This window comes from Mastigoproctus giganteus, chromosome 12 (assembly GCF_048544385.1).
Source record: "Mastigoproctus giganteus isolate SK-2022 chromosome 12, ASM4854438v1, whole genome shotgun sequence".
NCBI lineage: Eukaryota > Metazoa > Arthropoda > Arachnida > Uropygi > Thelyphonidae > Mastigoproctus > Mastigoproctus giganteus.
This window is the reverse complement of record NC_143586.1, coordinates 150620538-150645898: the sequence shown is the minus strand read 5'-3', so window position 1 is coordinate 150645898 and position 25361 is coordinate 150620538. Positions and strand designations below refer to the sequence as shown.

Below are 25361 nucleotides of genomic sequence, written 5' to 3'. Positions count from 1 at the left end.
ATTGAAATGTTAATATAAAACTGTAGTATTATTTATTGTTACACAAAGGAATGAGAATGTGGATACCGTACTACAGCATTCTTATTCCTTTGTGCGAGAGTGTTGGCAGTGTTCTCCAATAACAATACACCGTTTAGAGATGAGTGGGGATATTTCTGAACTTACCACACATCCAACATTTCACGCGATTACTACTTGTCCTATTTGTGCTAGGTGTTTTTGAATGCAAGAATTGTTTCTGCATATTAACTTATATCTGGATATGGCTAGAAAACAGCAAATATCACAGTCTTGTCTGTCTTAGAACAAATGGTCTTTCTAAGTATTATAGGTTTTGGACAAATACAACTAAAATTACACTTGGTTGATTAGATGTCAAAATTCTGAAATACACATCACACAAGCAATGATCATTGATGAATTTTAACTTGAAATTTAAAATACTGGTTTAAAGTGGAATCTATATTTTCATTTTCAGCAAGATACAATGACAGATAGAAAGATAACAGTTTCGCCTTTTTGTCGCATTCAGTGCATGGTCTGGACCAGGAAAGGTTGTTTTTAGGCAGTCCCTAATACTCGGTTGCTAATTAATCAAAAATTAGCAAATTCCCATAGTAGCATTTCCAACTATAAGCAACTGTCAAGCTAAATTTCAATAAATTCTCTTACATTAAATTGGTTCAATTGAAATTAACCCACTTACTCTTCTAGCCTGTAGGAACTCAATGCAGCAGAGATGAAAGAGTGCAGAATTAAAACCGTTTTGATTTAGCACTCTCATAGTGCAGAATGATAACTTCAAGAATATAAATCATAAAAATAGCAATGAAAAGACAGTGGTTATAATTCCTGTTCTTATACCAGTGCGGAACAGGTCCAGATTCGAATCTTTTCCTGGACAAGAGGCACTATTTACGTTTTGTGTTTAACACCTTGCACGAGTCAGTCGGTTCCGAACGTGATGGATTTTTTACATCCAAGTAATTGGGGTTTTTCATCCCGAAAAACGGCAAAATGACCACAGAAAACACGCAATTTGTAGACATTATACAGACTCCTCACGGATTATAACTCAACACCTATTCTAAAACAATCCAACTCATAAAATAAGCAGACAGCTCTTGCTGTTTCCATCACACTTTAATCTTACCACGTAGTCGATATGCTCGTATGAATATTCAAAGCAGTTAACATTTTCCAACCTGCTGACATACAAGAAAGTCTAATTGATAATTGGTGACCAACTGTTATTGCTGGTACTGGGCAATATGGTACTGTATCCATAATTCTGTTTTCATAGTGTTTAGTTTAAACAATAAAATAAAAAGTTTAATTAAGTCCACTGATATATTCGTGCTAGCAACTTCACTTGTATACTGGGAGAAAAACACAGTATCGTTATAGAACAAGGTAGCAAAGAATATATTTCTGCTAAATCACAAACCAGAATAACTCTTTCAGGTGAAATATCTCATTACAGAGTCAATATTCCGCCAAAATATCGAAATCCATCGACGAATGTACTTTGAATTTTCGCCTGTTCAAATGTTTTCATTTTCAGGATCTAGTTCGCTTTGATATCAGTGACACTTGAGAATAAATGTAGATATATACCCGTGTTATAAGAATCTATTGTAAGTCAGGTGAAACTTGCATGTGTATAAACATCAGGGTCTTATCTGACGCATACCAATCAACGTTGCTATGTATTGTTAGATATTGGCATGTTCTGAAATGAATTTTCTTCGCACTGGTGATAACATCTCTTATGCAACATATTTTCTCTCTAGTGAACTTGATGGAGATGACGCTAAGCTTCATTTTTTGTCTCGTTTATCATTTAAGAGGAAAAGTAGCCAGAGAATATTGACGATGAGTGCATTAAGGAGCAGAAGAGAAAGCTGTTATCACGATTCCTTGGCGTTCTAAATCACTCTGCCATCGTTCATGACATTCTCCGGGAGAATTCGTCCACGATCGATATGAGCCGAGTAATTGCCAAGCTTCTTGCAAGACAGTTCATTCTACTGTTTGCAGAGGCGTTAAGAATAACGAACCGGATTCCTTTTAGTTAACTTTATTGAAAAAGTGGCCGTGCAAGAGCAAAATATTTTTCTGAAACAGTCATAACACTGTCAACTATCAAATATTAAAATAAAACTTTTCTAAACCAGTTTTCCCCTCTTCTGATTTCGAATTTCAATCGTTCTTGGTCTTTTCTAGCACGTGCGGTTTTAGTAATATGATTGCTGACATCAATAGAAGTTGATTAAGGTTTCATTAGAAAGCACTCGAGACTGGTTACAATTAATTTTATCACTTTTACAGCTTAAATTTAAACGTTTAACTTTCCACACACAGTTAAGTAATAAAGCACTATTATAAAAAAAGTTATGTTGAATTTAAAAATGCTGTTCGGATGATTTCCTTTGGTAACTTTGTCCTGAACATCTAGGTACAATATTCAGCAACAGTCTTCCAACATACTTTGGTTCCGGAACACTTGGTAGAGATCTTCCATAGAATTGTCTTAATGCAATCGCTTCCGTGCTCATGCGAATGAAAAAAAATGAAGTTTCAGCCACATCCCATTTCTTTATATGAATTGAGCAGTTTCTGAACTATATCTCTGTCTGCAGTAACATAAGAAGCCGCACAGGAAGTCACGCTTAGAGGTCCTAATGCAAAGTTATCTCGGTGTGGTAATAAAATAAACCTGGCATTATAAAGAAATAATATTACTTCAGAAGTTATATATAAGAATATTTTAAAACATACTTACAAAACATAACATATAACCCCTACACTCCACATATCCGTCGTGTAACTGATAGTGTCAAAGCTGACAACCTCTGGGGCCACAAACTCCGGCGTCCCGAAAAGAACTTTGAGTTTCTTCTTTGGATCATACTTCCTGGCTAGGCCAAAGTCGATTAACTTGATTCTGTTCCCTGTTTTACTAATACAGAGCACATTTTCAGGCTGTAACAGTAAATAACTTAATTACAAACAAAAAGGGAATGTCTCTGAAAACAATAATACAGTTCAGTTGTAAATTAACCGTTAAAGTAATAGTTTAATAGAAACGTTCCTTTAATATATTGAGTAACGGACATTGTGGACGGTGGAAGTTTAATATAAAATAATTGGAGGCACTATTTCAACTTGAAAATGTACAGTTTTATATCCATTTTATGTCTAATATGCATAAATATCACACATCTTGTACGACTTCCTAAGCTGATAGTTATAGGCTGCGCGTCTGTGTCAAATGCATGGTCTATCAACAGGATGTGAAGACCTTTACTTTGCTGCTTGAAGACGGGATCAGAAGTTGATCCAGAGACGTAGCCTACAATAACATTATGGCATTCCTATTCAGTGTTACTGAACAAAAACGATATACGCATGCTGCAGTTCATTTTAAAAGACAAACTATAGCATCTTCACACTTTCTTCATATTCTAAAGAAAATATTTCATATAATTTTCAGACATCCCCATGTATATATGGAGTAAAGAGAAAAGAAACTTCTCTTTATAAACGACACTGCTGTACGTATCCATAATCGTTGATGTTATTAAGAGGTTTAGAAGAAAGTATATAAGAAGCAACCTGATGTCTTTAAAATGGATTCTTACTGAATACAGAGAAACCTGCACTCAAATAATTTAAGAAACAGACCTAGATGTATCGAAATCACACCTGGTCACACTTGCAAATTATAAAGTATACTGAATGTTTATTCTTTTCTGATATATCTCCACTGAACATATTTTTGTTATACTGCAATGATGCTAAACTCGATACTTTTCTCCACTGAATAAATATGATGGACTTCATTGATTTTTTTGAAATATTTTATCATATAAACTAAACTATTTTAAGGATTTTGTGAAATAGAACGTTGTTGTTGTTGTTTAATGGTTTACGACACGCGAGCATCAAAGGCCAAAATGTGTCTTCCTAGGTTTCTTGATGAAAACCATGTATTGTTAAATGTGTTTTATCAAAACGGATTTGCTGAATGAAATTAAATAGCTCTTCCTGATTTGCAGCGCTACCTAATCTGTTGAAGGACAAGTTCATTCTGATTGTTGCATAAACTCTGGAAGCAAAGAAACCAGGAATTTCTGAAACGAGGGCATGCCTAAAGAATGTGTTTTACTGAAAGTTAAACTACGCATTGAGCATAGTGGGATTTTCATTAGCTAATAGATGATAATGCCCAAGATGTGTGCGGCCAATTCGCAATACACCAAGCATTACTTCTTCCCTGCCGACTTATGATAACTGGAGTCCCATAGTTGTGCATTGGGTTTAATTTCATATGATTTATTGTTGTTTAGGTTTAGTTTCTCCATACCTGGAGAAACCAAAATAATCGGTCTATGATCAGTGCAAAGGACCATCATTTTGTGTGATACTAACTTGGCTGCATTATCTACTTTGTTATTGGCTGTTATGCCAGACTGTCCTGGAATCCAACAAAGAGCTATTTCAGAGTGATTTTTTGACAGAGATTGATTAAAATGCCAATTTCTTGTAGGAGGGAATGATGTTTACCCTGTATGGCTCTTATGGTAATGTATTATATGGTAATAATTGCACTCAACTGGAATGGACTTTGAGCCTACATGTGATGGGAATACAGCTGCTGCACCTGCACCTACATGCGAGTGGGACTTAGAACCATCCGTATAGATGACCAATGTATTCTTAAATATGGCTGACATATAGCTATTTGGATGTTAATTGATGGAATGGTATTGTGTGACCACTGGACGAAATATTGATCACTGAATAGGTCGTGTCTATTCTATGGTGGTAAAGGCATATTTGTATTTTCCTCAATTTTGTTCATTAGGTTCATGTTGGCCAAAGAGGTTAGCTGAGATACACCCAATCTCGATCATTCTCTTTTCAGGTGCGATGGAAAGTTTCTTATTTTGATAGCGCGTTGGCAGAGTAGGCTTTGTCTTTAAGATAAATCAGGGGCCCGTGCGTTTCTGTATACAAGCTCTGAATTGGTGAGGTTCTGTAGATGCCTAGTGTCGATCGAAGGGCACTGTGTTGGAGGGTGTTAATAGATCATAAGATTTTGTTTTTAGCTGAAGCATATATTATAGTTTCTTAGTCTAATCGTGGCCGGGTTAAAGTACGGTATAAATTCAGCAATCACTGTCTGTCAGCACCCCAAGACGTTGAGGATATTGCAAGAAGGTTGTTTAGTTCCTTGAGGCACGTAGTTCCCAGGTTGGTAATGTGTATGAAAATTTAGTTTGCTGTCTGAAACTGAACTTAGTCTTATAGAATTTGTAATGGGTATTTTTATGCCTTTTTGCTTTAATGCATATTCTGAATGAAGAGACTGCAATTTACAGAAGTATATTGGTGTAGTTTTCCCCCTAAATTAATAAAACCGAAGCACTTTGTTCAATTTTAAATTTTAGTTATTGCCAGTTATAGCTGTCTTTCAACGGCAGCCATGCTAGATGATTGACAGGAAATAGCAAGATCGTCTGCATACATGCAAATTTACACCGTAGCCGGGATGTCTGGAGTTATATTACTAGTAAGTAATACAATTCAGATCGATTCTTGAGGTTCTCCTTGTGTCCGAATCACGGACAAAGTATTCTGAATCGTACTTTAAAGGTCCTCACATGGAGAAAATTCTGAAGAATCGAGGCAGGTTACCTCTCAGTCTGTATAAGCCTTTGATGATTCCATATCTCGGGGTTGTGTTGAATGCTTTATTAATACAAAAAGTTACCATCCCCATGTGTTGTTTAATAAATGCATTTCCAGTGTGTGAATATCAGTTGCAGATCCGTTATAACGTAATCCAAATTGGTGGCGTGATATGTAAGATGCCGAAGATGAGATGGCAGTGAATGTTTCAGCTAGTGCTCCTGCAATGTCAATAGGAGAAAAAAAAATGTCTATTCCATTCCACGATAGGATTGGGGCCGAAGCCTGCTGAAACTTTCCGCTAAGGGTGCAGATCCTTCCGGAGTCAGTATTTCTGCAGATGACAGAAGTTAATCTGATTCATGCATCCTATTTTGCTTTCCTACGAATTCGGTGAGCTTGTGAAAGAGAACGTTAACAAATTTTCCTTAACTTACCTTCATGTCTAAATGCAAAATGTTTTGATCGTGCATATACAGGACCCCTTCACAGATCTGTCTGACGAAAATGGTGCACACCTTTTCAGTCAGAATGAAGTCATCGTCTATAATTCGTTCAAAGAGCTCACCTCCTTGTATGCTGAAAAATTATAAAAAGATATTTTAACACTTATAACAAACACTTCAAAGTTATAAAGTTAACAGTTAGTTTTAGTAACAGTGTAGTAGCCAAAATTTTTAAAGAGAAATTGAACATTTCCCGCATTTTCTAAATATAAAACATAGAAACTCTCAATGATTTCAATATGGAGTTAACAATCTATATCCGTTAGCAGTGCGACACAATCCCTGATCGAAGAAGATTTGGTTGCAAAACGAGCTCTTCTGCTTACAAAGAGTTCGTTTTGCATCAACATATTCCATCAGGTGTGCTGGAATTGTTTTATTCATAAAAAGTATACATTGGAATTTATTCATGCCGCATTGAGCCAGTCCTTCCCGTTCATGTGAACCCATTTGATTGATTTTGCAGAGATACTGCCTTCCATGATGCTGATATTATATATGATGCCTCAAGTTGGCTAACACAATTTACAAACACTAGTTATCCACTTGAATTGCGGAGATTTTAGTCTACTACTACCTACATCTGCAAATCTAGCGTAACTGCTTTTTATTAGCCTTGCCTTCTGCAAACATTATACAATCATTCAAAGACTCAAGAAGAGATGCAAACCGATTTGATATTAGCATCATGTCATACAGACCATCCTCCTTAAAACATCCTTTATCTCAGATCACAGTCCTGCCACTTTATTTCGGTTTCCGACATGTCATTTCAGTACATCGCATCAAGCAGGAAAAAAAGCTCTTTTTTTCCAAGTTCTTTGATCCAGAAAAATGCCTTGAAGCAGCAAAGTACATTCTCTTGAGTATTCTGCAAACCTATCATCCAGACCTAGCTGTTGTCATACTATATGTTGAAATCTGTGACCTGATATGGAAGTTACAACTGTGACGCAGTATTTGAAAGGACAAGGGCACGGTGGAACTGGAGTTAAGAGAAAAATTAAATAAATTAGAATAAGTAATAATGTTTATTTTTATTTTAGAGCCTGTTATGTACAATTCACTGAGGAAACAAAAAATAAATTCTATTGAAATATATAATAATTATGCAAATATTTTTTACAGTGAAAATACCAAGCAGTATTTTAAAATACAAGTTTTTCAATAAGGTCGGCAGTTTTATGGAATTTTTATTGCTAAGAACCGCGGAAAATTGTAAAACACAAATCTACATCTATTTCTGCAAAAGTAATAAAATTTTAACCCTTCAGTAGAAGGGTTAAATGATTTTCAACGTTGATAGAGATCGTAGGAATCGTCGATGGACACCACGTTTCCGTCAAGAAATGTGGAATCGTTACAAAAAAGCACAAGAAAATTTACTGTAAACCATTAACTCATTAGAATGGAGCCATCGTGGTTTCGAGCAACAAATATCGGCTATTCATCCAACTATATGGAAATTCATAGCTCTTAAAAGAGAATAGTTTTCGAGCAATTTGAGTATTTGACAATACATACATGGATGAGATCCTCCCGTCAAAAAAGAAAATGTAAAGACTGTGCTCAAAGATTAAAGACAGCGGTTAATACCTTTCATGATAACCTACCTCAGTGGAATCGCTCATAATTAAATTATTAATAATCAAACATTAAATTTTAATTAAAATACTAGTGAAGTCGGTGGTAGTGAAAGAAATAAAAAATAAACATTATTACTCTTACATTTTTACTGTGTTATTCATTGGTGAAATAATATTTGGCGAATTTTCCGGATACCCCCCCAAAAATAAATACAAAACATAGCTGAGCTTCTCAAGTACTCGTATGAAGCCTATTCGACCCATTTACACCTTGACCTGAGGTTGGACCCTGACAATGGACTCTCGTCCATTGCTATTACCAAAGAGCAACTCGTAACAGTTATCAGCTATATTGGACTATGAGAAGACCAAAGTTCGGTTGATGTACTACATTTCATAATAAAATGCTTTAACATATTTCTTATAGATCTCCTGTTTCATATAAATATTTTATTCCATTCTGTTTGAGCGAATCTTCTCTGACCAATGGAATCGATACACTTATTCCTCTGCCAAAGGTCAATATTCTAATCCGACTAATTTTGACTGCTCCTACCCTTCCGAATACCTTCGTAAAATATTTCTATCAAAAATCACTGAGCACTTCTTTCGCAAGGTCCAAAATTAGTACCAATATGAGCTCCGAAATAGCTCAATGATCACTAACTGTTTAGCAATATATTCGACGATTCTAGAGACATTTGGAAAAAGAAAAGGAGCTTACAGTCATCTACCAAGACATCTAGTCTTTGACAATCTTGATTATTCTGCATCCCTTCTGGATTAATTATATTTTTGTTTGAAATTGAAATTGATTTATTTGATTTTCTAAGATCAATCACACCTACAGAACAGGACTTTCCTCTTAAGTATGATAACAAGTACTACAGTCAACAGATTTCAGCAGATGTGCTGTAAGAAGGAAGAGTCCTTTCCGGCCTGTTATACTCAACCATACTTTTTTTCATTTATGTGCTCCAGAGAAGACGTAATAATCTACACAGCTGACATCAAGGTACAACTGTCCCTCGAATAGCTTGCCCATTTACTATCACCTCAACCATTAACAGCGAACTAGATCCGTGTGCAATCATCCCCGTTCAATCGAATTGAATCCTAACGCCTTCGCATTATTTTCATCAAAACCCCAATCCAACAGAGATACCACCACAAACTGATGGAATATCTATATTAAATATCATCTATCATAGGTTAGGTGTCCTTTTTAGCAAGATGAGATTCAACCACCATAATGAATTCCTTGATTTTAATCGTTAATTAGTCTCAAAGCAATTATAGTTCTTAATGGCTTCTTATATCCCAGAATCAGAGGCAGAATTTAAGTAACATTTTATGATTTAAAATATAATGAAAAGAACTTTTTATTAACTTACAGCTCCAAGACGAGACACATTTCTCTTTTTCCATCATCAAAAGCGTCATAAAGTTGTAACAAGCGAGGATGTTGTAAGCACCTCATGATTTCCACTTCTCGCTCCACATCCAGTCGATCATCAACACGTGGTGTATTGATGAATTTGGCGGCAAATGTTGTTCCTGAGTTTTTCTCTGTACAACGATACACCGTGCCAAATTTCCCCCTGAAAAAAATATAAATCTCTTAAAAGAACTCAATTGGTAATTAATTGCACTAAATTCTCAAAAGGTTTTAAAAACGAAACATAAATGGCGCTTTATTCCGCCTTCCACAATTTTTTCTCCCATTATTCATCCCCTGAAGCATATTCACAATTCTTTTTCACATTATTATACTGATATTTAGTCATTGATTCAATGTCTTTCGATTTTCTCAGGATGTTTCTCACTGTTTGGGCCCTGGCAACTAACCTCTGTAATAAGATTGCATTGTACAGATGATTTCTTTCATTTTTACTCTAGTACAGCAATTCTTTTAATTAGATTAATTAAAATAAGATTTGATATCGACCAGCAGCTCAAAATCCAATTTTAATTGTCTCTGAAAAGCTTAATTTGCATAATAGGATTCGCTGGTTTTCTGAAATCATTATGCTAAAGTGGTGCGTTGTACTTTGTACGAGCACTTCGCTAGTTACGATGAGAGTTGAAGTGCAACATTCTCGGGAAAGAATATCGTGCAGACTTTTTCAGGAGAGCGCACACGCTTTGCTATTTTATATACGGCCAAGGTTGCCCTCCAGTACCTGTTTATTTTGGAATGTAAAGTATAATCGGAAGCCTTTTAAAAGAAGTATTCGAGCGACACTGAAGGTTAAATAACACGAAACCACGCGTTATGGTTTATTTATTCGTGTTGGATGAATTTCAAAATATCATGTGACTATCATTAGTTCTGCTGGCTGAATAAAACCGACATAATATTAAAAGCGTTTAGACAACGAAGAAAAATATAATTTTACTGTTGATATGCGATAATGTGATATAAATTAAACTGGGTCTGACTTTATAAGCAGGAAGTTTATAAGCATCGAAGCAAAATTCATCTTTAAGGCAATAGTCACAAAATCAGTGATTCTATTAATATGATTAAGAAAATATAGTACGAGGGGGCGGCAAGATGGATGAGTACAGAGCTCGCCAGTCTAACAGAACAGAAAAAGGCAGCGCCGAACAGTTAGAGCAAGGGCAAGTACTGAATGACAGTTAGACATTGATCTAAAGTAGTACCACAGAAAAGGTGAATTTGGCAAAAGCTGAGTATGAGAAATCGCCTGCTAAGGGAGCAAAGAACGGTGGCAAGGACTCTACATGTGAATACCAAGCAGTATAAAAACGAATCAGATCCGACCCTTGCGTAATGGATGTGAGAAAAACCCTGCTGATGAATTGTACAGGTACTTCGTATCGATGTTTACAGACGAAAGATGTTTCACAGTGAGGAGTGGCTGTGCAAGTGAGGTTGCACTGTATGAAGTTAACAATACTTGATTACAAATGACTGTTTATTCGAATCTAGGGCAAGTAAGGCTCCTAGAGTTGATGCTATATATTAGTAATTTTGAGGGAGGCTGTTAGTAGTGCATTGAAACTGGCCTCGGAAGAGATTTCTCAGAAGGGAAGACATATCGACAGTAAATAAAGGCGGTTCTAAGAGTGAAATGGGTAACTATATAGGGTTAAGGCTAACTTCAATGGTAGGGAAAACCATCCATGCAATGGTAAAGATTGTAATATAGGGATATTTAGATAGAAATTGAATTCTGAAGAATGCACAACAGTTTTGTTAAGGGATAATCGTGTTTAACTAATCCTGGTTAGCTGTTTTTACACAGCTACTCATGAGTAATATGTAGGAAATATTTTTCACATTATTTAGATCTTAACAAAGTGTTTGACTCATTAAAGGTTACTGTATAAGCTGCAACACGGTGGGATCACGGATTAGGCTCTAAGATGCATCGCGTGATTTCTATAAGGCAGGAAGTTATGATTAATGGTTACTCTTGTTCGATTAGTACCAAACTTGGTAAGATTACTTGGATCATATTATTTGGCGAAGTTATGTCTTAATTTAGTGATAATTTTATACACGCCAGTATAGTCAGTCAATGAGCAGATAAAACCAATTATTTGCAAGACTTCAAGCTGTTATATTGTTCAAGTTGTACTTCAGTGGAAGGCGCGTGTCACTCCATGATCCTCTCACAATTCAAGGGGCAGGGATAATGTCACCTAAGGCAAATGGCCATTCCTTCCTTTATAGATCTGGGCAAAGATGAATATTGGAATTGAGCCGTTTGTTTCTAATTATCAAAAGACTAACTGATTGCAGTTAGTTACTGAGGATTCTTATTTGCGTGGTTAGTTAAATAAGAACCCCCAAACTTTCTTTAAAAGTGTATCTTGGTGTCGTTTGAGCAGTATTTTAATATTTTTATATATTTTTCTATAAAGCTTCATAGCGTGTTTTCCATCAGAACTTGAACCTAATTCATTGATTTTGGTTCCATTTTTCATAATACATTTTTATAACCATGCTTATATTACTGCAAATATTGTGAGAATACTCACGAATTATTTAGGCTTCCATACGGGCATTTTTCATCCATAAAACAGTACCATGCCAGCAGATCTTATCCAAGCTCATTAGGGATAATATATTGCAATTTGAAATCACTGCCGGTTTAGATAAGACAATGACACTACCATTACTTTTAATGCGCGAACTGACCTTTCAATGCCCTTTCCACCGTTACAGATTGGCAAAGAATTTATAGTCGAGATAAGGGCAACTTAAGTGTCGACGATATCGAAGTTAACCTCTAAGAGACTTCTAAAATACTTTCAGTTGTGCAATTTTATAGATCCTAGGAAGTTCTTTCACTATGTGGCTATTCATAGAGAAAAATAAGGCTGTATAATATATGATGGAATCGGAAGATTAACCTGATGATAAGAGTAAAAACAAAAAACTGCAGCATTAAAGACATTTAGGGATAGTTAAGATAAAAGGTTACAAATAATGGGAAAATTTATCTTAAAACACCGCCAATTTGCATTCAAAATAGTCTTGTTAAAATATCGAAGTTAATAAGTGGCATTAATACAAAATGAATAAATGTTTTATGATTTAAAATTTATTATGATACATACACGAATTTCACTCTGTTCAGCTGATGATTGAATTTATACAAACAGTAAATTCTTGCTTGATTTTAACAAGTTCCATCGTTATTATTGACGTACGTAGAGTAGGTCATCCATTTATTATACTACATTTTCTTACACTACTATTTAAATTTACTTAAAATTCCTTTTAAATATAGAAGATTACATTTTGAGCATCTACAGAATCCTAGAAAAGTGCGCAACACGGTTTCTATTTAAAAGGCTAGGGGAAGAGAAGCATATGTTTAATTTCAGCCTAAGTAGGCTCATTTAGATTATGTTTCACTAACTCTTAGCTGTAGTTGTCATTTTACCCGACAGATGTCACTTAGAATATCTATCATATAAAACTGCGTCGACGTGTTGTGAAATAAATCCGTACATCCTCGCTGTCTTTTTTTTCTAGGTCGCTGCATTCTATAGTGTTTGTGGGACACAAGGGCTTTATTTTCGGTTTCGCTGGCTAAGCACATCATCGCAGCACCAGCGCGGTTTTAACTATCTACAATAAAAGATGGAAGACCTTTTCTGTTTCCGGCGGATTAGCAAACCCATTTCCTCTTGTGGTGAAGAAAACATGATTTAGGAATGCGGTACTTGAGAAGCTTTGTTGTTGGTGGTTTTCCATTTGTTTAGAAGGTTTGTTTTGGCAGACTTCAACTGCGCGTACAAAAGAAGCTACAGAAGCAGGCTTAAGTAATACACTACTTCAAGGGCAAACTCATTGAGGGCACATTCTGCTTTTATCAAGTAGATATAGTTACCCGCAGAACACAACCAGGAAAACTGCATCACGGTTGAAGAACCGTGAGGAGAATTTTAAGAACACATGAATAAGTTTATTCAGCTGCAATTTTAATAAATTTTAGTTTTATACACAAGAACTTCAACAAGAAAGTTCTAAGTTAATGCCTGTTAATTTTGTAAGGCTCTGCCAGAACAAACTTCAGAAGAATTAGATGAGAAAGAAAGAGGATTTGAAACTGACATGTCAGTACATGCACTGAAGGCCATAAATGCATAAATATGATAATCTAGTTTTAAAATATATGAATTTAACTTCAACGTTAACTATTATGTATCTTATAAAATTTACTGCAACCCTTTCATACTCGCTGAAATTAAAGTTACAGTTATTGAGAAATATCTTAATAGAGTTATTAGTTTACCTAAATCAATAAAGCAATCTTAAGTATTAAATATGCCGAAGTATAAATACGCACACGTATGCAAATTGAGAGTTGTCTTTAATCTGTAATGTCTGTAATATACTCGTATAAGTGAAGCTTCCCAAGAAGAGAAAGATATTAGAGTCTAGAACGCACGCTCTCTGGACTAGATTGTGGAAGACCCAAGCCACTAACAGATAATAGCGCTTCGTTACTGGTCTGCTCCCTACTTACACTGAGTCGTCACTTTATTAGGTATATATCTGTCCTTTTCATGAGATGAGAACTCCTTCGATAATGCATCAGGTGTTCCTATCATGGAATAATGAAGCAAGAGAGCATCCCCACTTATTTGCACAAGAGTAGCGATGCTCACATCGTTGATGGATGCGAGAAAGAATGGGTAAGACGAGAGACCTATTAGCTGATTCACAGTTTATCAACTAGGATAAGCCAAGCGCTAGGTTTGGGGCTATCGTCAGTGTGCAGATCTCTGATTTTTACAAAGTCCACTAAAATCGTTGCATATTCAAAGATGACGATTCATTCGAAAAACTCATTTCGAAATCACCTTACATTTTTTTGAGAGGTGGTGGTTTCAATAATAAACGTATGTTTGAGGACCCAGAGCTACGGGTCTCCGAAACAAACGTTGAACGCACATTCCAGTTGAAATTTTATTGAGGTTTCGAATCAGTCTGATTATTGTGTATTTTTACACAAAATAAGCCTCCAAAAAGACTTCCACCAAAGGCCTTGGAAAGTTACTAAATAGTCTTGTTGTCAATAAATCACATTTGAAAGTTAACTCCACGAATCTATGCTCGCTCTAGTTCCTGTGATGATCTGTTTCATTGCGTGTTCTCATCCAACAATTTTATTATCTTTGTCTTGGGTGAAGGTCATCTTTTTAAGGTTCATGTTACTCTTTTACTGTTAAAGACATATTTTACAACACTCCACCTATATTTACAAGAACATACACGTGGATGTTTTACACATATTTCACCAAGGACTTAAAGCTGTATTTGGGGACCAAGGACTTCACGTTGTATTTGGGTCACAGTTATTGTTAAAGTTTTCTTTTCTGAAAGAAACAGCACTAACGTTAAGGAAGGATTTTGGTTGGGGGGGGGGGGGGAATCTTTACATTTAGCGTGGACAACGTGCCAAATATTATTAACAGCCATCTCAAAGAAATCCAATAATTACTTATATTTGCAAGGGCTACGTTCGTTAATGAAAGTCATTTCCTGGTTGACGGTCATTCAACACAGGTAAATAAGTGATGTAATAACGAAATTGTGGTTCGATCTAGTGAATGCATTCACGAAAGTTATTCTAGAATGAGCGTAGCAGCTCCTCATTTGTCACCCAGTAGGGCAAAGTGCCAAGTACACCAAGCAAAGATTTCTGTTGTTGATGCTCGTTAAAAAAAGTTTACACGACCTCTTTAGAAGAAACTGTTGCCAAGCGTGTTTCTGTGACTTCAAACAAAATTCGGTGTACGTATTGAAGCTATCTAAATACCAATATTTCTTAGAGAGTTTAAAATAAGTGAATAATCTCTTCATGGTATGCATCATTGGAGAGAAAAAAAGTACAGTATTATTAGTTGGAGGCACGTTTTCTTGTAACAAGTCTACTTACCTTCCAAGTTCTTCGTGAAGGTCATATAATGATTTCACATCTTCCCCTTTTTTCACGTCAATATTCCTTGCTTGAAAGGGTGGCTCAGGTTCTAAACATAAACAAAAAAAATCAAAGTTCTCAAATCTCGCACTGCTTTATTTCACTACAGACTAATATTTGAGATCATGCTTTAAGCATTTTTACTGAAGTCAATCTCCTGGGGAGTATTGTATTTACAAGATTTATACAAGTGAGTCAAAAGGAAAAAAAGCTGTTTGGTATTTCAAGATAAGCGCGCGCGATACAGAGAGAAGTATGAGACAAGTATTAGAGATCTAGAGTTTTAACAGTACTTTGTCACCTATAACTCTAGACCTCCAATAGAGAGATGTGACAGTACCCTGTTTCCGTATGGAGATAGACACACGATGATTGTTATTGATGGCGTGAAGGTTGATTGCACAAGGACTACTATGGCCAAATTCAAAATGATGATCATCGTGGTAAAGAAAATAATTTGGAAGTAGATATACAAATTGATTGCTTTTAGATAAGCGACCGGATCATTTAAATTGGCCTCATATCCAATGACGTGGCTTGGGCTTCGTGGTTTTATTGGGTTAGCAATGGATCAGAAGGAAGAAAGAAATTCTAGAAGTGTGATAATGAATACATTTCAAAAGGATGTTTTAAAGTAAATAAAGAAATCGCAGAATCATTTTTGGTGAGCCACCCGCATTTTCGAGATATTTCTGTATCAAAAATGAAAAAAACTTACTGGATGGTCTGTGTAGGAATTAAAACGACGGGAACAATATATTATCCATTCCTTGTTTTCTTTGTGTCTTTCTACATGGGATATATTTAAGTACCGATATCTGTTTGAGAGATCTGGATAAAAAGATCCACAGGTGGACAGTTATGTTCTTCATCATTACCTCTTTTTCTCACAGGTTTTCGACCCCCCCGCTTCTACCACATGGAGGCAGGAGCGATTCTAACCAGTGACCAAGCGATCAGAAGAGTAGGAAGGCAGTACGTTGCTAGCGGAGAAAAAAAATTATGAAAAGCGTACTCAACACTAGATTGACACTAGTAAATCGCTTAGCAGTGGAGATTCACTTTTTAAATTTTCGTAATATATCCATTAGGATGGTAGTTCATGAACCGTGAAAAAAAGTCTACTTGGGAACTGTGCACGGAATGGGTGCTTAAATTTTTCCAAAATGATGAGAATAAACTACAAATGGGACTGAATTTGTTGTAGCAACGGCCTTATGGAACTAAAATACAACTAAGCATAATACATGGTGGAAACACTGTGGACCGGCAAGAAAGCGAAGCAGCATGTGGCAGAAACATTTATCATCATCATGACGAAAGAAAACTCTCAGAAATATATCACTGAATTCATTGTTTTGTCTTTTAATGGGTCAAGAGGGCAACACTGATGTCGTTTCGATATTTAAACATCTTCCAAGAAATCTGAGACATTAAAAATATGAAACTGGGCATTTCTTTAAAGTTTCATTATCTGGTTAGAGTACAATGTGCGATCACATACTGGCAACTTTATGGAAGTTCTTTGAAAAGTGGTCGAGCACCCTCTATATAGTTTGGACTTGGTGCCCTGACTTTAACAATCTAATAGTGATCTGGCAGGAAGTTAATGATTGAAAAAGATTGTCCAGCAACGGAGAGAGACCAAACAAGCAAAAAAGAGACTGCGACCACGTATAAAAATTTTGGATAGCCAAAATGGCTGTACAAGTTAGTGTTATTCTGCAATTTTATGAAAATTGTGGGCCATCATTAAATTATTTATAGAACACAGTTAGGTACGTGTACACAATATATTTATTTTCAATCGAGTAAAATAAACGTACGAAATCAATATCAACTGGATAACTGATACGCAAATGAAAAATGGGACAGCCGTACATATTGTATTTTATAAATTAAATTCGAATTTCTGCAAAATATATCAGCTTAATCAAAATCATTCCTATTATTAAACTACTAACGCTTCAATATCAAATACGTTGCTGTTTCATACGTACGGTCAAATCAAAATTTATTTTCCTAATCTTACTGAACCAGTGATCAAGAAATTCTGTTTCAGGTAAGTGATTCACAGTTCCAGACAAATTTTTCGCATGGACAATGTCCTGCAGGATAGCATTGCTGTTCCATTGACACATATCATTGCTGATAGCATTGACACAGAGGATAGCATTGCTGTTTCGTTGAGAGGAGAGGAACTTTTGGACTTTGTGAAGGAGTTTTCGAGCTTTTTAAGGATTAGATATTTTTATATTTCTCAAAAATCCAAGGTTTTAATTTACAAAATCAAATCAACCACATATGCATGCAGTTTATTATGGCCGAAACTATTGCTTAATTGCCTCGGGAAAAATTCTGAACAAGCGGATTAATACTTCTTTCATAATGGGTGATATTTATAATCATGAATTAATCTCCTTGGTATATTTAATTAATATAATAAATATCGAAAGCTCTTTAACACTACAGAAATAGTTAATTTTATATCTGCTTCTTTTTAAAATAATGAATCATCTCCTCTTATAAGTTTTACCTTGGCCCGGAATTATTTATAATAGTGTTTCGTTCTGCAAGCAGTTTTCTACAACGTTAATTTAATCACTGATTTTCATGGAGTTCAGTTAAAACCCCATCGACATTATACGTCGACGGGGTGAACGTGCTGATTGGCACTGCTTGCGTGTCTTCAATGACAAAAAATATGAATATATCTGTTCCAATGCAGGCCTTGCGCAAGTTCTTTAAACTGTTACGAAACCTTCTATGCACGACTGCTTCTTTGAGAAAGAAGCAAATACTTGATCTGAACATATCATTATTCTTTGATATACATTATATACAATGAATTGGCTTCTCCCTCTCTCAAACACACAGTTTTGGAGAAGACTTTATGTAGTAAGGACCGTCGCCTGAAACCGACTAACCCAGCAATTTTGTGAAAAGCCCATATTCCTCACTTCATGGACGGGACTCGAACTCTACTCTTTTCCACCGCTTGTGGGGAGGATAGCGATTCTACTAACTGTACTGCCCACGGGGGCAGCTGGAGAAGACAGCTCTCTTACTCGACAGTTAAAAGAGGTTCCATACTTAATATCTGCAGAGGGTAAACGCTGACAAATATACCACATTACTACATGTCATAGGTCAAGCTGTGGACGTCTGGTAAGGTGTCCGTGATCACCTTCGAGAAAGGAGTGCATCACGTCGTCAGTATTTTCCCAAATATGCCACAAAAAGATCATTCAGCGGTTTCAGCCGGAGAGTGCGTGATTGAAGAAAATAGGCTATCTGAACTATAAAGTGTATCGTATTGTTTATGCTGTTAACGAGGACACTGTTTACTTCTCAAACCACGCTGCTTCTCTCTTAAAGCGAAGACCCCTTATCCTGGCATCAACTCCTCCACAAACCATCCAGATGTCTAAGAATATATAAATTCATACACCGACCATTGAATAAAATTTAATATGACTACAATCTTTACACAAAAAAAAAAAAAAAAAACAATATTTACAATAAACTATTACGGAATGCTAAAAACTGTAATAAAAGATCATTTACAATAAAATTTGCTAAAATATAAAACATTAAAAGCGCTAAAAATCTGAAGCTTTCGGGAGCGTCAGCTCCCTTCTTCAACAGTGATATGACTTCCTGCAACATCTCCTTAAGTAGCAGGCTCACGGTACCTCCACACGTGGTATTTCTCCACGTGGTTCAATCGGCACATGGTCAGAACTGGAAGCGGAGATGTCTCGGGAACGTGGCAAAGAAAATCGTTCATCCGACCTTAATATAATTGTTTCAAAGATAGGATTAATACGTATACCTCTATCTCTGTTTATTGTATTCCTACTGAATGAACTAATCCGTAAACTCTCGAGCCATTTACGCTCCCGGTATCCATGTGCACGATCCAAAATAATAGCGTCCTCCGGGGAGATTTGATGCTGCTTCTCCCAAAAATGTTCGGCCACAGCAGACTTGTTGTATTCAGCGGTTCTTATGGCATTTAAATGTTCCCCCAGACGATCCCTGAGCCGTCGTTTTGTTTCCCCCCACATAACACTCCCCACAATCCGGGCATTCTATTCTATAAACCACTCCACTACTAAGATCTTTTGGTACGCGGTCTTTGACCTGAGACACAGCTGTGCACAGCCTCCGCCCAGGAAGCTGTACACAGCGTGTCCCATAACCCCGTAAAATTCTTGCCAGATGCTCAGTAAGGCCCGGATAGTAGGGGATGTATGCGGTGGCTACCGGGACGAACGACTCCCTACGCTCGGACACCCCTCTACTATATCTATCCAGGATCCTCTGGGGGTATCGGCACTTTCTAAGTTCTGCCGTGACACGATTAATTTCTTTTTCTTTATCCTCAGAAGTGGTACAGTGTGATCTTACTCTGTCAAATAAAGCTTTTGCAACACTATTCTTATATTGTCCAGCTTGTGCTGAATTGAAATGGGTGTATTGACCTCTACACATGGGTTTTTTAAAAACTGACGTCTTAAGTCTAAAACCCACCCTGGAGATCAATACATCCAAAAATGACAGAGTACCACCCGTTTCCACCTCTGAGGTAAATTGTATAAATTGGGAGAAGCTATTAAGCCAGCAAACGGCATCATCCTCCCTCCCCTTCTGGACCAGGGCAAAGGTATCATCAACATATCTTGTCCAATTCCTAATAGGAAACGAACACCCACTAAAAACCCTACTTTCCAACTCCTCCATGGCCAGATTGGACACGGTGGCACTAATGGGTGAACCCATGGCAGTACCGCGAACCTGCTTATACATAGTTCCTTGAAACAACATGGTAGTACTAGCTAGACATAATTCTACCCCGGTGCAAATGTCTTCCACACCGAGAAGTGATCTATTACCAAGGGAGGCATCCCTGGTCAATGCCATTTTTACACAATATACTGCAACTAATAGGAACATGTAAATAAATTTACCTCAGATGTCAATTTACCTCAGAGGTGGAAACGGGTGGTACTCTGTCATTTTTGGATGTATTGATCTCCAGGGTGGGTTTTAGACTTAAGACGTCAGTTTTTAAAAAACCCATGTGTAGAGGTCAATACACCCATTTCAATTCAGCACAAGCTGGACAATATAAGAATAGTGTTGCAAAAGCTTTATTTGACAGAGTAAGATCACACTGTACCACTTCTGAGGATAAAGAAAAAGAAATTAATCGTGTCACGGCAGAACTTAGAAAGTGCCGATACCCCCAGAGGATCCTGGATAGATATAGTAGAGGGGTGTCCGAGCGTAGGGAGTCGTTCGTCCCGGTAGCCACCGCATACATCCCCTACTATCCGGGCCTTACTGAGCATCTGGCAAGAATTTTACGGGGTTATGGGACACGCTGTGTACAGCTTCCTGGGCGGAGGCTGTGCACAGCTGTGTCTCAGGTCAAAGACCGCGTACCAAAAGATCTTAGTAGTGGAGTGGTTTATAGAATAGAATGCCCGGATTGTGGGGAGTGTTATGTGGGGGGAAACAAAACGACGGCTCAGGGATCGTCTGGGGGAACATTTAAATGCCATAAGAACCGCTGAATACAACAAGTCTGCTGTGGCCGAACATTTTTGGGAGAAGCAGCATCAAATCTCCCCGGAGGACGCTATTATTTTGGATCGTGCACATGGATACCGGGAGCGTAAATGGCTCGAGAGTTTACGGATTAGTTCATTCAGTAGGAATACAATAAACAGAGATAGAGGTATACGTATTAATCCTATCTTTGAAACAATTATATTAAGGTCGGATGAACGATTTTCTTTGCCACGTTCCCGAGACATCTCCGCTTCCAGTTCTGACCATGTGCCGATTGAACCACGTGGAGAAATACCACGTGTGGAGGTACCGTGAGCCTGCTACTTAAGGAGATGTTGCAGGAAGTCATATCACTGTTGAAGAAGGGAGCTGACGCTCCCGAAAGCTTCAGATTTTTAGCGCTTTTAATGTTTTATATTTTAGCAAATTTTATTGTAAATGATCTTTTATTACAGTTTTTAGCATTCCGTAATAGTTTATTGTAAATATTTTTTTTTTTTTTTTTTGTGTAAAGATTGTAGTTATATTAAATTTTAAATTTTATTCAATGTTCGGTGTATGAATTTATATATTCTTAGACATGAGTTTTCCCGACCTCAGAGGCCTCTTTCAGGACATCCAGGTGCCACCTCACAGTCACTTATAAAGTACCACCATGCTTCTCTGAGTCATCATTTGATGTGTTCTCATTCTCTTCTCCTTGCTGACCTGGGCACATCCTTCTCATCCAGGTGGAATTTAAGTGCAAACCTTAGCAAAATGAAAACTTCGGACGTCTCTCCCGAGTAGGAGCTGCTGACGACGGTCCGTTTGTGGGATTTTTATGATGTCATGCTAATCTCTTCTGGAGTTAGGATTGATACTTGCCGTGTGGGCTTAATATGGCACTCCCATGGGCGCATCTGTCTCCTATGACTTTCTACCCCTAGGAACAGTCCCCCTTCGGGACTGGGGCCAGGGGTAGAAAGTCATGGGAGACAGATGGGGCCAGTTCACCTTTCTTCACTATTTCCTTGCTCACTCCTTCCCTTCCCTTCCAAATTTGGTACGCATGGATACTTTCAAATAATAATGGTAAAATAAAATTTAAAAAAAATAAGTACAAAATTAAATATCTCACCTTCTCCAGGCTCTGTTTCGTCAATGTAGATGGACATAATAGATAACTATAAAACTTTGTACACAAAGAATTTCTACACGAATGAAACGGCTTTATCTGAAAGTTAAATAAATAATTTACAATAAATTTTTAAAATTTTACACACTAAGAAATAGAGTTATTTAACTTTGCACTAAAATAAACTACAAAAGCGTTGAATTCAAAATCATTTATTCATAAGTTCACCTAAGACTTACAGCACTTCCTTGCTTATGGATTTGTTTTTTAAAGAGCACTAAACTTGAATTATAGTATTAATTATATGATTCATGAACGTAAATTTCTTAAATATATTTCAATAAAGTTAAATTTTCAAAAATATTTCATTACCAATCTAAGGTTTGGAGTAATACGAAGGTCAAAATAAGGTCCTAATTTGCAATGTCAGTTAGTTATTTGCTCAAACAAAGAGTTACATAATATCGTATTTAAAAGTTAACTCATAAAATTCTGGTTAATATCCTGAACTCGATTCCTGGTTGACACGTTTCGAATAATATACGTATGATTCAGTTTTGCAGATGCTAAATTCGAAGCCAATATCGTGAACAAACATGTAAAAGCGGTATTGATACTGTATAAAAGTTTCTGTTTATAGTCTAGGATGGTTACAGGAGTTTAGAAGACAGTCTACAAGGATATTATTGTAGTTTAAGGTACAGAATTACAATGTTATTGTAGTTTGTTTATCTCACAGATTCGAACCCGAGGCATGCATAATTCAGATTACCTGCTGTTGTGAATTTGTTACTACTCCCACCAAAATATTTTTTTTAAAAGAAAGAACTATTTCATCTAACAGACAATCGAAAATTGCACAAATAAATAACTACGAGCACTTCTTTACAAATCTCATTAATTAAAACAAATGAACTTGAATAAGTACCCCAATATGCAATAAACTACTGAAAATAATGTACGTGGAGTACAAAAGTTTCTCATCTCTTAAAACACTCATCACAGAATGAGTAGCCGTAATGAGTACGTTCATGTCTGCCTATTTTGTCGAGGATGCAGTGCATCTTTGACAACCATCTGTCAACATCCATTTCAAAATGTGCGAACTCTGACATTACTATGTAAAACTTAAAATTGTGCAACTTTCGGCCCAGAAATAAAATCAGGTCATTCTGCTCTAAATTTTCACTTTAATCTCCATAAAATCTGAATAACTTTTTGAAGATAATCAACCTAAAGAATTTAAAAAAATTCGCATTTACTTATGTTATTCTTAATTAAGCAGTAGATAAGAACGCCTCCGTAGCCGAGTGGTCAGGGGCAGAGTGCAGTAGCACACGCTCTTTGAATAGACCGGGGTTCAAGCCCCTAACTGCTAAACACGGTCTATCTGCCAACCCACACTGGACCAGCGTGGCAGATTATGATCCATTTCCTTCAACATGAATCGTTGAGAAGGTTTCCGTCCTATTCTGCAGTGGATTGATAATGGCTACAGTTTTCCTTTGGGCCTCCGTAGCCGAGTGGTTAAGTGCGCGAGTGCAGTAGCATACGCTCTTGGAGTAGACTGGGCTTCAAGCCCCTGACTGCTAATACGGTCGATCTGGCAACCCGCACTGGACCAGCGTGGTAGATTATGGTCCATTTCCCTCAACATGAATTGTTGAGGATTCTTCCATCCTGCAGTGGATTGATAATAGCTGAAGTTTTTTTTTTAAACATTTGTATCGTGCTGAAAATAGCACTTGTCCAAAAGTTTGTTAAAAAAGAAATTCTATATTGACTCTAGAATAAAATAAAATTAAAATTCACGGCACATTTATATTAAAAACGGATATATTGAAGAATGGAGTAAACTAATTTCCACAAAATTTCTTTCAAACGTGTATATATATAAATTGAAAGTTAAAGTAGCTTTAATCAATCAATGCAGATCGAAACAGAGTTCGATCTGCATTCCAAATCAAACTATTAGCTCTGTTTTATGAGGTACTTCTTCCAGAATAACGATTATTCCACCATAATCCTGAATACGAAATAACAAAATATCAAAGGTAAGTTAATTATTATGGAAGACATCAACGGTAAGCTGTAAGCAAGTAATACCTGGATTTGGAGGAAATTGCGAGAAAACCGATTGCCACTCAGCAAAGATACCAGACAAACCTTTTCGTACTACAAAACTTCCGAATCTAAACCGTATCCTAGAGAGTGGAGCGAAACAAAACAACATAAAAACACGTGTCTTGAGAAATTTATCAGCTCTAATGCCAAGATAAAAATAAATGAATTTTCTGTTTATACTCGGGTATGTCCATATATGATGAAAGAAGTTCACTACTGGCATCTGCACTCGCTGAAATTAAGCTCGCGCATTTTGGACTGAATATGCAACTTGGGAACCTTTGTTGTTATTTGGATTTCAAACGCATCAGTAACTGAGATCATATTGAATTATTTTGTATTATGTCTGCATATGTGTGCGTTCACAGACCGATTTTCTTACAACTTATTTATACGTGTATTCGTGTAGGGTAAAGAAGTCCGTAAGAAAATCGAAAGGTATATGATTTTCACTTTTAAAATACTAAAATTGCACGCATTGAACAGAATCAAAGTTAATAGGATTAAAGAGTGCTAATCTAAGCACATAATGGAATCATATCTCTAAAAAATTAAAACATTGAGTCCACCAGATTGATTCTCCTGTACTTAGGGGTTTATCTGGGGCACGAATTTGTTGTCGCTTAATAAGTAGGATAACAAGAAGCCCATTATGGTTGGAAAGAAAGACATTTTAACAGAATTTTAAGCATGTCGAAGAAATTATCACGTAAATGTCTTGCTACACCTAGTGTTTGAGTCAACTATCTCTTTTTTTAAACGCACTACCACTTCTCCGCCGTTCCCGAATTATCAGGAACTGTTTTCTTATTCGGGTTTTTCATCCAGAAAAACAATCCTGGAATACTTGCAACTTAGACATTATATATCTAGCGACTGCAAAACTTTTTGACATCCAGGACTGCATACAGCAGCTTCCATGTCAACACGGCTCTACTCATATCCATAAATTGCATCATTAGTGGCTAAAATATGTAATATAGGCATACTATGTAGATCAGAAGGCATACTATGTAGCGGATATGACAAGGTCTGAAATGTCAATTTATTTAGCAATACATACATTTTATTAATTTATACAAAAATGCTATCGAGTGCTTTGTCTGTCAGGAATGAAGCTGCTAGTTTTACTGGGTCCAGTTTGAATGACATCAAAACAAAAAGGAATCAAATCATCAGAAGGAATCATCAAATCATATTTCTTGATGTCTAATTTAAACTGAAAATTGGATGTCGAGTGTGTTGTCCACGATGGAGAGACGTCACATCTTTATTCCCCGAG

General features: G+C 36.5%; 1 protein-coding gene across 1 annotated transcript in view; it reads right to left on the bottom strand.

Moving 5' to 3' along the window:
- The window catches only part of LOC150077510 (myosin light chain kinase, smooth muscle-like), a 70749-nt gene that overhangs the window by 11733 nt on the left and 33655 nt on the right, over positions 1-25361 (bottom strand). The window contains exons 2-6 of the mRNA XM_090386412.1: positions 21959-22054; positions 15217-15307; positions 9184-9390; positions 6135-6276; positions 2786-2985 (exon numbers count right to left, since the gene is read on the bottom strand). Coding sequence (XP_090242538.1) covers positions 2786-2985; positions 6135-6276; positions 9184-9390; positions 15217-15307; positions 21959-21995 — 677 coding nt within the window. The 5' untranslated portion in view covers positions 21996-22054. The remainder of the gene's footprint in view (positions 1-2785; positions 2986-6134; positions 6277-9183; positions 9391-15216; positions 15308-21958; positions 22055-25361) is intronic.